We start from the raw sequence: 15113 nt of genomic DNA, 5'->3' as shown, positions 1-15113 counted from the left end.
CTTCAGCTTGCTCTTCGTTGCTTCTCGCCCATGTGTTATCTGCTTTTCTGATTGCTGGGGCTAGTTTAATTGGCTTCTTTATTTTTTTCGTGGCTTTCCATAGGGAGTAGTTGGAGTTCTCGTGTGCAGAGAGTGTCTCTATGAACTTTGTGAATTCGTTGTTGTTGTGCTCTTTTATTTTGTTTTTTATTTCCTTTGCGAGTTTGTTTAGGTGTTTTTTGTTTTCTCGTGATCTATGTTTTTGCCATTTTGCTTTTGCTTTTCTTTTTTCTCTAATTTTTTCAAGGATGTCTGGCAGAATTATTTTTGTTTGTCTTTTGGTTGCTTCAGGTATGGTGGATGCCCATGCTGCTTCTTGAATAGTTTTTGTAAGTGTTGTTACTGCTTGTTCAATGTGTTCGGGTGTTTTTAATGGGATGTTGCAGTTGATCTTACTCTCGATTATTTCTTTAAATGATTGCCACTTGGTGGTTTTATTGCATAGTGTATCTGGATTGTTATAAATTATTGGTTTGTTTCTGTAAGTAATTATTATGGATGTATGATCGGAGTTAAGCTCTAGACTGGGTGCTATTTTTAGCTTATTTACGTTTAGTCCCTTTGTAACTGCAAAATCGAGTAGGTCAGGTACTCTCTTCTAGTGTTGAGTAAAATAATATTGACTAATAAAAAAAAATGGGTAATGATTATTTTGATTTAATATAATTCGTGTTACAAAAATGAACATTTTATAGGAATTAAACTTTGTTTCTTAAAAAGATATAGATATGGGTAATTACAACTTCTACACTCCTCGTCAAAAAGATAACCCAGGTGTGTTATTTTTAATTTCTCAATGACGCATGTAAAGTTTTTCGTCTGTAACGTATAATATCAAATCATTATGAGCTCACAATATGCGGTTCGTTGAAAATAATTAAAAATATTATCAGGTTTAGTGTGTAACAAAGAAAAACTATTCCATACTAATAAAAAAATTAAACGAGTCTGAAAAAAAGCAAACTCTTGAACTAAAACAGCAACAGTTATCAGTGGCAAAAATATCGTCAGTAATAAGATGAAGTCGTAGAGTAATACACAGTTTCTTAAAAAATGTTGAAGATTATGGCGAAAAGAAAAGTACTGCTCGGCCGTCATTGTTATCCGATCGTGATAAGCGAGCAATTTTGCGTGTAGCTTCCAACTCGCAGTTAACAACGAAGCAAATAATGAAAAAATGTAGTGTTAGTGTCAGTGTTTCAAGTGTTTGTCGGGTCCTACTATCCTGCAAAAATATCAAGAAGCTAAAATTGGAAAAGAAACCTTCGTTAACAACGAAACACAAAGTAGAACGTTTACGCTTTGCAAAAGAAAGAATGCATTGGAAAAAGAAATGGTGAAGGGTACTATTTTCAGACGAAAAAGATTCAACTTGGATAGTCCTGATAGGTTCGAATATTATTTTCATGACATAAGAAAAGAGACAATGTCAGCAATTCGATAAATACTATCCGTTAGACCTAAGCACAAGATTTAATTAGATATTTATATTAAGTAATAATTACTTATTTATAATACTTATTTATAATTATACTTATCTATAATAAGTATTAACTTATTATAAATAATTAGCCATGTCACTGCGCCACACCAGAGAAAATTACTGAAAATTCTCAATGCGATAATTGATCGTAAATTAATAATAAATAAAAAAAAAGCAATTCGACGACAAATGGGAGGAGGCAGCGTGATGGTTTGGGCCGGCATCGGTTATTTTGGCAAAACAAGTATCAAATTCATCAATGGGAGAATGAATAGTCTCCGATACATAAATTTAATCAAAGAATAAATAAATAATCATGCAGAACGCATTTCTGGACCTGATTACGTCTTTCAACAAGATAATGCACCTGTACACACATCAAGATTGGTCCAATCATATTTTAATGAAAGTAATATATCTTTTTTGCCGTGGCCTGCACGCTCCCCGGAACTTAATATTATTGAAAATTGCTGGGCAGAACTTGTTCACGGCGTATACGCGAATGGAAAACAGTGTCAACACGAACAAGGATTAAAAAATGCAATTGTACGCGAATGGGATACGTTAAGTCAAAATTATATCCAGAAACTATATACATCGATAGCAAATCGTAAAATAGAAGTAGAAAGTACAATAGATGTACCCATTATTAAATAAGTATATATGTTTGATAAGTAATTGTTGTTAGTTACAATTTATGTTGATTATTATTTTCTTATTGTACACGTGTTATCATTTCGTTCTTAAAATAAATCAATTTTTTTTGTTACACACTAAACCTCATAAGATTTTTAATCATTTTCAACGAACCGCTATCCTGAGCTCATAATGTTTTGATATTATACGTTACAGGCGAAGAACTTTGCACGGGTCATTGAGAAATTAAAAATAACACACCTGGGTTATCTTTTTGACGGGGAGTGTACATTGATTCTCCGTAGTAAATGAATAACGAACCCTTAGAATCTGTTAATGTGTTAATCATAATGTTACCAAAGGTTATTGACACTTTTGAGGGAATAATTCCTCCTAATAAAGTATGTCAGACTCATATTTAAAGGTCGGGAGCAATCGTTGTAATGGTTTCAACTATCCAACCAACATATTTCCACTTATTCTATTTTGTTCCTTTCTTCTTTTTTCCTCTTCTCTTATAGATACACGAAATTTACGTAAATTTATATTTTCATAAACATAACTAAAGTAATCGAACCTAAAAAGGACTTACTACATCTTCTAATTATTATAACGATCATTCTACTTTAGAAAATCTATACATTTTTGTATCTTATTTGCATCCTATGCACTTTTGCGCTTTTAAAATTCTTTATAAATGTATAAAAATACGCAATCTATTTATAAATTATAAATTAGACATTTATACCGTTATCTGTATACACCTAATGCTTGCTATATGAATATTACATATAGCCCATATTTGAAGCCCACGTTCTGGAGAAATTATTGTTGAAAGTTAAAATACATAGCAAATATTTTGCCCTTGTCGATTCTTCTTTTTGGACTTTGTAATTTCAGTACTGATATCGCAAAGTATCATTATTATCAAAAGTTAAAATCCTAGTATTCTTTGATGGGTGAAATGAAAACAATATATTCACATGCATATTGACGTCGCGTCGACCTAAATACAGTTATTCGAAGCGATTGTAAATCAATTTGTTGCAATCTGCCGTAATACCCGTAAACCATTCCTTTTATTAATTGCTAAATGTATGCCGTTCTCGTGATAGAAGTATCTATGTAACAACTCTTAACGTGTATCTAATCGTGAGCATTGTAATCCTTCGTTAGTAAATGATCTAGTTTAAACGTTTGATGATAAATTAGCAATTAATGTTAATATCCTACTTATTTGTAGTAATTGTAAGTCCAAGCCTACTCTTAAATCTAATTCTAAATCTAAATTTTGATTCTATACTTTAAATCTAAAGTTAAGTGAATAGTTAATAAGTGATGTTTAGTAGTACATCTTAGCAATTAGTACAAACATTTGAACAATCTTTTTAACTTCCTTTTTTAATCCTCGCCATCGAAGTCTCTATCTCTCAGGATAAATTCCTTTAATGGTTTGACTTGAACCGCACAACAAAATTATTGCAGATAATGTATAAAATTAGGAGTTGGTCAGATGATGATATGGAAAAGACGTACTTCTACATAATCGATGTAAAATATGTTAAGGTGAGACAGGAGAACGAGGTTCTCCAGGGCAAGACGGGTCTCCTGGTTCGGAAGGAAAGTCAGGACTTCCTGGCTCTCCTGGACCTAAAGGAGAAATAGGATTTCCGGGAATACCAGGTCCTCAGGGATTGCGAGGTCTTCGTGGTGAAGCTGGTGCATCAGGATCACCTGGAATTCAGGGTCAAAAAGGAGAAGCTGGAGAACCAGGCCGTGATGGTAAGTTAGATTGAAATATACATTCCTCGTCAAAAAGATAACCCAGGCGTGTTATCTTGAATTTCTCAATGATGCATGTAAAGTTTTTCGTCTGTAACCTATAATGTCAAAACATGAGCTCAGAATATGCGGTTTGTTGAAAGTAATTAAAAATATTATAAGGTTTATTGTGTAACAAAGAAAAATTATTCCATACTAAGGTCAAAATGATAACACACTCTGTTAATATGTTTAGAAATTGCTCAGTAGTTCATGATCTATCAACGAGTAAAGATTACAGTGCAATATTATATAAATTTGTTAGTATGAGGGACGCGGAAAAAAATTAAACGAGTCTGAAAAAAAGCAAATTCTTGACTTAAAACAGCAACAATTATCAGTAGTAAAAATATCGACAGTAATAAAATGAAGTCGTAGAGTAGTACACAATTTCTTAAAAAATGTTGAAGATTATGGCGAAAAGAAAAGTACTGCTCGGCCGTCATCGTTATCCGATCGTGATAAGCGAGCAATTTTGCGTGTAGCTTCCAACTCGCAATTAACAACGAAGCAGATAATGGAGAAATGTAGTGTTAGTGCCAGTGTTTCAAATGTTCGTCGAGTTCTACTATCATGCAAAAATATCAAGAAGCTAAAATTGAGAAAGAAACCTTCGTTAACAACGAAACTGTTATTAAACATAGGTCTGGGGTTGATATTTAATAGATTCACACAGATTCAATTTTACTTTCTATATTTCGCCACCTCGAACAAAACGTCTGAACACACCGGATACACTTAGATAATTGACACGTGGTCGATTCCTAAGACAAATGAGCGTCGTTAGAAGTCGTACCAACTTAGCTTGTAGGAACTAGCGATCATACCAACTTAACGTTTCTCAACATTCCCCTTTGATCATAGTTTCTACAAACCCCATAGCTTTGGTAAAATATTGAGTCTTAACTCTATTTAAGCCTTTGGTGAGAATGTCAGCAATATTCTCAGAACTAGGTATGTAGGTATAATCTAATACCCCTTTCGACACGCAGTTCTTAACATAGAAATAACGCACTTGGACGTGCTTAGATCTCTCAGCAACTACTTCATCTTTGGACCATGAAATAGCTCCGATGTTATCACAGAAAATTTTGCATGGGCGAGGGCAATATGACAATTGACCCAACTCCCTTAATAGTAAGGATATTCACACAATCTCCCTTGTTGCTTCTTGCATCGCTACAGACTCTGCTTCGCATGTCAATTGAGATATAATTGGTTGTTTCTTTGACAACCAAGATGTTGCACCACCAGCGAGTATGAAGACATACCCACTCCTAGATTTCCTATCTATTGAAGAGCCCGCAAACTCTGAATCACAAAACATCTTCAAAGGTTGTCCTGTCCTTTGGTACACTAGCTTCAGGTCTTTGGTCTTTAACAAGTACTTGAAAATCCGCCTCACTGCTTTCTAATCAGATACAGTCGGATTTGCGCATTTTTGGCTTAACTTTCCTATTGGACACACGACATCAGGACGACTTACAGTGACGACATACATTATATGCCCCACAGCCTGTTCGTACAACTTATTATCGAAAGGTTCATTACACTCAATTTCAAAACCGGCCTCACACTCTGTTGACACTCCAGCCTCATGAGTAATGTCAAACAGATCCGGCATTTGACTTATCTGTACAGATTGATCAAATACAACAGTAGTACTGTTTGGCTTACTCAAGTGGATGGACAGAAATTGAGTGTAAGTACCCAGCATCCTAACATTTAATTTCTCCTTAATCCTAGTTTTGAACACATCAATCATAGTCTTCGTTCCAAACGTAAGAATGTTATCCATATACATAGCTACAGTCAGATCTTTGGATGCATTCACATACACACACGGATCACTCATACGTGGGTTCAGATTCATACCTTTCAAAATATTATTTATGTGTCTAAACCACATTCTCCCAGCTTGTTTCAGTCCATACAGGCTCTTTTTCAGCTTACACACATATTGAGTCCTGTCTTTTCCTGGAACTTTAAAAAATTCAGGTTCCTCTATGTATATATCATCATCCTAAGGAATGTTGAGGTATGCACACTCCACATCAATATGTTCGTAACTCCACTCATTCTCCGCACACAGAGCAAGCAAAATTCTTAGAGTTCTACGTTTTACGATTGGACTGAAGGTTTCTGAATAGTCTACTCCAAGTTTTTGCCAGAATCCCCCAGCTACAAGTCTAACCTTATATCTATCAGGATCCCTTTTAACGACAAATACCTACTTACAATCAATAACATTTTTGTTTAAAGGTCTTTGTACTATGTCCCACACATCTTTATTCGTTAGATTGTCTAATTCCTTCATTATTGCATCGGTTCACTTTTGGACATCTGGTCCCTTCAGGGCTTCGTACACATTCACAGACACACACAAACCTTGAGTTTTGCAAACGGTTGCAATGTGAGCACAACTGTTACACGTCTTTGGCTTACGCAGTCTTGCTGACCTCCTAGGCACAGTCGGTACACTCACAACCTTCTCCTGATTATTCTCATTAGTTAAATTGTCCATGAAATAATCACTCTCCCCTTCATCGTTTTCACCATCACTTTGGGTCTCAACGTCAATTGGATCAACCCCCCTTTCAAGTTCGAAATCTTCAACGTCCCATATCCACTCAGAGAATTTCCTTTTGATGTTACTCGTGTGCACTTTAACATTCTTGTAGGGAAACACATTTTCCTCGAACATGAGATGACAAGAGATTATTATCTTCTAGGTTTTCGGTAGGTAGATTCTATAACCCTTGATCAGTCGGTCGTAACCTACAAATATTCCTTCATTTGCCCTGCTATTAAAACTTTCCTCCGCTTAGGCTTCCCAGGTACCAGACTGTGCATCCAAATACCCTTAACCTGTTGATCTCCCCTTGGATGTCGCATCCCTTACTTTTCCATAATTCCAATGGAATTTTGTCTCCGATACCAGCGGATGGGCATAGGTTCCTTACGTGACACGTAGTGTTCACAGCTTCTCCCCACAGATAGTCAAGGAGTCCTGACTGGATGAGCAAACACTTGGACATCTCAACCAGGGTCCTATTTGCTCGTTCTGAAACTCCATTTTGCTCAGGGTTCTTAGGGACGGTCTTCCTGTGCAGGATGCCTTTCTCTCTCAGGTAGCTCTCAAAATTTATCCCTGTATACTCACCTCCATTGTCGGTTTGAAGGGCACTTATTTTTGACTGATGTAGAGCCTCCACTTCCATCTGATATTCCTTGGAGCACTTAAATACTTCGCTCTTCCTGCTGATGATCCTAACGTAACGAGACGAGAGAAATCATCGATGAAAGTTACAAAGTAGTTACCTCCACCTAATGACTTGCACTGAACTCTGCCACTGACATCGCTGTGAATGATCTCCAAAGGACGTTGACACATGTGATGGGCCGTCCTCGGGAATAGCACCTTAGTCATTTTTCCTTCCTCACAGACTCCGCATAGTTCGTCATGTTTCTTGGAATCCTCCTTCACGCTCCTTATAGGAATATTCTCATTACATTTTCATGCAGGTGACCCAATCTCTCGTGCCACGATGCGGTATTCTTGCATGCCTTTGCCTCAATGACTTCAATGTCTTCGTCATTGTGGTCAGGCTCCTCTTTGGATCTCGGTTTGTATTCTGATCCCTTCTCCTTATTGTTATCTTCCTGTCTCTTCTTCTCCTTTTGGTTTTTCTCCTCTTTATCTCCTTTCTCCTCTTAACACTGGTACAAAATATGGCCTCATTTTCCACATTTGTAGCACTTCTGGTCATGTGGCTCTCTGTTCTTTGGCTTCGCGCCATCTTTGTTCTGTTGTGGCTTGGGCTTCCACTGCCTCCTGGTCGCCATTGCGCTGCCTCTCTCGGATGAGTCCGCAGCCGCATCGATCCTCCTTTCTTCGAGTAGAAGGTCGGACTTCACGGACCTTATCAGGTCAGGTCCTTATCAATCCTTGTTGCTCTGAGGTACGTCGCATAATTTGAATCCGCCACAAGGCCGACCAAAAGGAAACATGCCATAACGTGGTCCTCAATTTTTATACCGGCACTGGATAGCTTATCACACAGGTCTTGGATCCTTCCGCAGTACGCGAACATATCCATGCTAGGGGTCTTCTCAATAGTGCCCAGTTCCCGCATGCATAAAACAATGTCCATCGACGTAGATCTCCCATGAACATCTTCCAGTGCTTTCCAGCACACCCTCGCTGTTTTCAAGGCTCCGATGTCTCACTGATACTCGGGGCTAACATGCCAGAAATTGTACGCATGTGCTTTGTTATCCATTTTTATATAGTCTGGTCTCAACTTTTCTGCTGACGTTAATCCTGGCTCTACTGCTTCCGTCATCGTCGTCCAGTATTCATAATTGTCCTTATTCAGGATCGGATTCATATCTTTGTCCACATCACACATCTTACCTTGGTCAACCATGACGTGGTCCTAGATATTAGATATAGGTCTGGGGTTGATATTTAATAGATTCACACAGATTCAATTTTACTTTCTATATTTCTATACAATATATGTACCCATTATTAAATAAGTATATATGCTTGATAAGTAATTATTGTTAGTTACAATTTATGTTGATTATTATTTTCTTATTGTACACGTGTTATCATTTCGTTCTTAAAATAAATCAATTTTTTTTGTTACACACTAAACTTCATAAGATTTTTAATTATTTTCAACGAAGTGCATATCCTGAGTTCATAATGTTTTGATATTAAAAGTTACAGACGAAAAACTTTGCACGCGTCATTGAGAAATTACAGATAACACACACCTGGGTTATCTTTTTACCTCGGACAACGGTAGCGCAGTGGTTAGCGCCTAAGGTTACGACCGTTCAGGACGCCGGGTTTAAACCCCGGCGTTCGTAGTCCGATTTTTCCACGACTTCTAAACAAGAAGAAAATCAACAGTAACCCCAGCAGCGACATCCTACAGTCAGCAGCTGCAATAATTATCACGGATATATGAAAAAAGATGGAGAAAAAGAAGGAAAAAAGAAAAAGGACTTCTTCAATAAGGCCTAGCAGGCTCATACCTTACATACACACAATGGAAGAGAGAAGAGAAGTATATCTCTCCCTCCTCGATAAGGCCTCACCGTGGAGCTTTTAGCCGGTACGAATCCGGCACTACCCGACGCATTCTCCCCGGAGGGCGCGGGTGCCTATGAAGGTTTCCTCCACGAAAAAAGGGTTATCTTTTTGACGAGGAGTGTATAACATATGAGGTGTATAGGTCGTAATATTTGTAGCTGCTGGCTGCAGAGGCCGAAATAGGTTCTGCTGCGAATGTAGATATGTCGCTGATGGGGTACTGCTGCTTTCCTTCCCATTTAAGAATTGTGGAATAAAAATGGGACACTATGGTCGCCGGGGTTTGAACTCGGGTTCCGAACGTTTGTAACCTAAGGGCTCTTCTAACCACTGCGCTGCCGTCGTCCGACACTAGTTTGTGTCGAGTGCCGCTACACATATCTTGGTTTCAAAATCTTTAATACGTTTAATTTATTTATTCAGGTTTGCCAGGTTCGATGGTCGGTTCCATTCTACCAGGACCACCTGGTCCTGAAGGTCCCCCTGGTTCACCAGGAGAAGATGGTTTACCAGGAGTGAAAGGAGAATCTGGTCCTGCTGGTCCACCGGGTCTCCCAGGTTTGCAAGGAAAGGATGGCGCTCCTGGTTCTCTAGGACCTCCAGGATCACAGGTAAATTTATATATTCAACTTCAGATTTGAATGCCGAATTTGATTCTTCAACAATCGTATTACGTCCGGTGACTCTTTACCTAACCCAGGATCCATCCCTCGGTCGAGGCGGCCACTAGTTGTGCAAATATAATTAGTCAGGTCCTAATCCTAAAGATTAAAATCCTAATCCTAAAGGTCCGCAATAATCCTAAAGAACTGCCATAAAACTAAGCATTTGTATTTTACCGTTAGGGCCCTTAAATGTTATAAAATATATTCAAGTCAAGACGTTCTTTATGGTTATTGCTCCATCAGGTAAGAAATAGAAAGCTGGGTTTTTTCCCATGTTCAATAGTCATTTCATATGCAAGTGACCGGTGGTGAGGCAATTGAGGTGTAGTAGTTAGTAGTTTGTTAATGGTGATAGTGCTACTCTGTTGGTGTAGATGTCGCTACCGGGGTACTGCTGCTTTTCTTCTAATTTAGATGTCGTGGAAAGGAAAATCGGACTACGGTCGCCGGGATTTGAACCCGAGGTCCCGAACGTTCGTAATCTGAGGCGCTAACAACTGCGCTGCCGACGTCCGACACTAGTTGGTGTCGAGTGCCACTACACAACCAACACCCAGCAATGGTTTTCCTCTGCGGCAACATCGTCACCGAATTTGTCTGGTTAGTCATCCTTAGATCAGTCAACATCTCTGGACTGGTTTATCGTCTTTAGATCAGTCAACATCTTTTGACGGATTTTCCATCTTTAGATCAGTCAACATCTCTTGACTGGTTTTCCACCCTTAGATCAGTCATCTATTTAACTTGTGGTGGCACTTGACAGCAACTATGATCAGACGACGGCAACGCAGTGGTTAACGCCTTTGGTTACGAACGTTTAGGACCCGGGTTCAAATCCCGTAGTCCGATTTTTCTTCCATGACATCTAAATGAGAAAAAAAAAGCAGCAGTACTTCACAGCGACCTGTACACCAGCAGCACCACCTATGACCCACTATTATCGCACCGCAAACTTATATCTATACGCACCGAGCATAATTGTCTATGTTTACAGGTTGTTGAAATAAAGTGTCACATTGTAACCTGTTACTCCAGTGTTATAATCAGTTCAACCACCTTTATTATCCTAAGCGAAATAGGGGATCGATTACTTCGTGGTGTCGATTATATAACCGTAACGGGAATTTATGACTCCCGCTGACACGCTTCCTCGCGATCGCGTCTTTCCACGAACGGTCGAACAAATCGATTTTAAGAACTGCAAAACTGTTCGGATAATCGAACATTCGAATGTAATATGTTGAAAAAATTGAGCTCGTATCGTATTCAGAATTTTTTTTGATTCTTATTATATAAATAGACAATTTGAAATTTAGTTTAATTTCAATCTGAATAATGAATTAGAATACTAATTTAATTGTTATAGGGTTCACCCGGTTTACCTGGAGAACCAGGTGTCCCAGGTCCTCGAGGAATCGAAGGTGCTATTGGTAAACCAGGACTACCAGGACTCGATGGACGATCTGCAGAAAAAGGCGACAGAGGTCATCAAGGAGAACAAGGTCCTGTTGGACCACGCGGTTTACCTGGGAGTGTCGTAGGTTTATTACACCTGTTATGAAAAAGAATAAATACATCGAGGATCAAAATTCGTGATACAAGCCGAATCAGGAGAGATTCTATAACTCAAAATGAGACAAAACTTTTGTTCTACATTTTCAATTTATTTTTGCCTGTAGAATAATCTCTTTTCAATTTGCCGCTCTTACTTACTTCAATTTTCTCCAAAATGGAACTTCCAATCCAAGTTCATTATTCTTGATTTTCGTTTTACTTTGGATCATAAAATTTTTCTCACTTAATTTGAGCTATGCATTGAGATGCACGGAGTATATCATTGTGATCTAAAAAATTCAAAAAGGTAGAAATATGCTTTTTTAGGGTGCACCGGGTTTACCTGGAGTCGCTGGTATTCCAGGATTAGAAGGGCGGCCAGGTCCGCCAGGTGCCCCAGGTCCTCCAGGACCAGCAGGACCACCAGGAACAATTTCAGATATGTTAAGTACAAATAATGTATTGGAAACTATCGGCAGTCCAGGAGTTAGTGGACCAAGAGGTGCGTCAGGTGCTCCAGGATTAGTAAGTATTTCAAATGATTATTAAGATGAAAAATATCTATTATTGTTAAATATTCGTTTGTTTCTTTAACCCATTGTCATATTACTCTGTTCCCTCTAAAAGCTCCTTTAATAATAATTTTGGTAATAATTTTACCGTCCATGTGTTGTAATGATAAAACAGAGTTTGGTAAGATGATTTAGAAGCTGATTTAATACGAAAAATCTTGGGACTCTTGACCATATGTAAGATCTGTTATTAAAAAGGAACAGTCAGTAGTTGACTGTACATATCACTGGAATAAGTTTCAACAATATTGTTTTGAAGTTCTTAACTTTGTCGTTACATTCATTGTTACTAAAAATTAGCCAGGTGAGAGAGGACCTCCTGGAGAACGAGGTCCAGAGGGTCAAATGGGACTACCAGGAATGCCAGGAAAAGATGGGGCTCCAGGACTTCAAGGACCGCCAGGGATTAGAGGGCAGACAGGAATGCCAGGAGTTCAGGGACCGCCAGGCCGAAGTATCATTGAGTCAGAAATTCGAGAAATATGTACCAGTGTGTTACGAGGTGGATATTTACTTCCCTGCTTAGTGATGTTATTTTTATAGGGCAAGCAGCTGGATACTTATTATACAGCCTACTTATCTCCACTAGGTGTATACTTATTATGACACACGAAATTAAATAGTAGTATAGTTGGTAACACGTTTAAGAAAATTTGAGATGATGTGTAACGAGATTACTGTAGCAACAATATTCTTATACGACGCGGGTCGTTCTTGGCAAAACAACTATATGAACTGGTTTATGTAAAAAGATAGAAGATAACTGTTCCTTTTATTGGCACGTACATATACAGAACAGATGACTGAGATGGCAGCACAGATGCAAGGTCCACCTGGTCCACCTGGTCGAGGCCGTCCAGGTCGTCCTGGATCACCTGGTCCACAAGGTCGCCCAGGTACAACCCCGAGAAAAAGGGTTACCAACCTCATTTTCCTGCATTTGATCCCTTAACCGTAGAACGTGATAGTAGAAATGATCCTACTATGTGTTTTTGGTGTTTTTTTTTTCATTTTGAAAGTACAGTCCCTAATTACCAGGAATTAGGACCATTAAAACATGTTAATAATATGTGTTCTTCCCGTTTGGCTTTATTGCAGCTTACATTCGTTCCAACATGTCCCATATGCGCTAAAGGTAGCGTCTCTTTGTAGTCCCATTATTTTCATAAACATTTTGAATTTTTGTTCTCAAATTGGAAAATGCAGCTGTTAAGGGCGAATATATAGACGATGAGATCAAGTACCAGAATAGTTCCCAATTTATCTGACGTAGTATATGTATACATGACATTTATAGCTAGATAGATGAAATTTCTGCATGTAATTTTAATACGATGATTAGGGACTGTATCTTTTCCTCAGAAATCCATAGTAGACGATGAATCGTTATTACATAAAATACCTTTAGCGTCCTTGATAGTCATAGCGAAACATCACAATGGTTGTTGCTGTCATCGTTCTGTCATGAGTTGCTTGAAATTCCACTTTCATCCTTAGTTAGCGTCAGCATTCATCAGCGACGTGATTCATGTACACGCACGTCCGCTCGATTAACAATTGATCGATCGGAGATTAACAACTCACGTGGCTGTGTACATCTATAAAGATGATGGAATCCTGCATGTGTCACAGAGAGGCTGAAAACACTAACAGAAGGTCTACGAGGGCCACCCGGGTTGCCGGGGCTGGCCCGACAGGGTCGTCCCGGTCGAATTGGAACCCAGGGCATCCCAGGTACCTACTAGATCAAATCTGTTTTTCTCAATTAATATGTTCTATCTAACATTTTTTCATTTTTCAAGATATGTCGAAATATTTGAAATTATCTATGTTTTTTACTTTTTAAATAAAGTTATGTTATACGACCTGTTACGAAATGGCAGTTAACCATTTTGAATTGAATGACAAGGTTGGCACAAAGAGAATGGAAAAACTTCGGTTTTCTTCAATTTCGAAATGGTAGACAGGACATTTTAATCAAGAAGGACAGAAATATGCTGACATCTTCTCTTTCTGTATGACCCCTTTATCTATAACAATAATAACAATGTTACATTACATCTGATTCATTATTCCTTATTATATTAATCCTGCTGTAATCCTCGAATTATATTTCAATGTTACTCACATTTTAGCAAACGAGAAAGATGTTTAATACTTTAAGAAAATATTAGACATAGGATAAAAACGAAAAATCATATATACCAATAACAATATTTTTATACTCTACTTAAACTTGAAATATCCTTTAACGTTGGAAAAATACGTTTAGAAAATGAATGAAAGAAAATCAATGTAGGGATGAACATTAGAAAAAAAAACATAGTTAGATTGTACCTGGATTAATAAAGAGTTAGCAACTGCAAGCTTACAGTATTAAATATCTTAATATAATATGTATAATTTTTCATCTTCGGCGTTACATTAAATTAAATAAATGAAATTAAATTAGAGTTCAATTCTGGTAAAAAATTGCTCTTCAGGTGATCCAGGTCTCCCAGGTTTACCCGGAGAGCGTGGATTTGTCGGATTACCAGGACCACAAGGCGCCATAGGTCCTCAAGGTTCACCTGGTGAACGGGGTGAGAAGGGCGATAAAGGTCAGGAAGGCGTTGGCGTAGAAGGTCCAATGGGTCCGCGAGGACCGCCTGGTAGCACACATAAACTTTTTTGACATTATGACTCGGTGAATTTATCATTCTTTCTTCCTGACGGAAATTATGTTAATAGGACCACCTGGCAATGATGGCGTTGGATTGCCTGGAAGGCAAGGAGAACGGGGGGAGCCAGGCAGGCCAGGTAAAGAGAAAAAAGTTACAAACACGTTTTTAAATTCTCCTGCTGGTATTTTTAGCTTCGTTTATCAACAGGCATTCCTGGGATGAGGGGGCCACCTGGACTTCACGGATTACCCGGATTTTGCGAGTTCTGTAATTATCCAAGCGCCAGTTACTTACAGTATTCTCGCAGCGATGAGAAAGGGCCCTAAAATCATAAGTATTTCTAGGAATTAAAAAAAATATTTAGATATAAGAAGAGCAGTTAACATCGCAAATACGATTAACCTTTTGCTTAATAAACAATTAAAGCATCTTTCAAATCACTGCCATATGAAAACAATACTTTTTGTCGATCATGCGTGTTTAATAAAATAAGTATTCGTCAGTGAAGAATGATTCATACCAGTTATTTTGCATAATATGTATATACATAAAATTTCTAGGAGTGTTCAATGC

At 38.1% G+C, this 15113-nt stretch overlaps 1 protein-coding gene across 7 annotated transcripts in view; it reads left to right on the top strand.

Moving 5' to 3' along the window:
• The window catches only part of LOC122568679 (collagen alpha-1(XXII) chain-like), a 41953-nt gene extending 26901 nt beyond the window's left edge, over positions 1-15052 (top strand). For 4 of the 7 annotated variants that reach the window (XM_043728685.1, XM_043728684.1, XM_043728689.1 and 1 more), the window contains 10 exons: positions 3725-3940; positions 9510-9697; positions 11118-11288; positions 11633-11830; positions 12178-12379; positions 12672-12773; positions 13510-13611; positions 14361-14528; positions 14608-14676; positions 14748-15052. In XM_043728685.1, coding sequence (XP_043584620.1) covers positions 3725-3940; positions 9510-9697; positions 11118-11288; positions 11633-11830; positions 12178-12379; positions 12672-12773; positions 13510-13611; positions 14361-14528; positions 14608-14676; positions 14748-14866 — 1535 coding nt within the window. In that variant the 3' untranslated portion in view covers positions 14867-15052. Of the gene's footprint in view, positions 1-3724; positions 3941-9509; positions 9698-11117; positions 11289-11632; positions 11831-12177; positions 12380-12671; positions 12774-13374; positions 13612-14360; positions 14529-14607; positions 14677-14747 lie in introns of those variants that run through there. The other 3 variants (XM_043728686.1, XM_043728688.1, XR_006317177.1) reach the window with 3 other exon arrangements.
• Positions 15053-15113: the final 61 nt, after the last annotated feature.

This window comes from Bombus pyrosoma, linkage group LG6 (assembly GCF_014825855.1).
Source record: "Bombus pyrosoma isolate SC7728 linkage group LG6, ASM1482585v1, whole genome shotgun sequence".
NCBI classification, from domain to species: Eukaryota; Metazoa; Arthropoda; class Insecta; order Hymenoptera; family Apidae; genus Bombus; species Bombus pyrosoma.
Note: the sequence above shows the minus strand (reverse complement) of the source record. Positions and strands in the feature narration are given on the sequence as shown.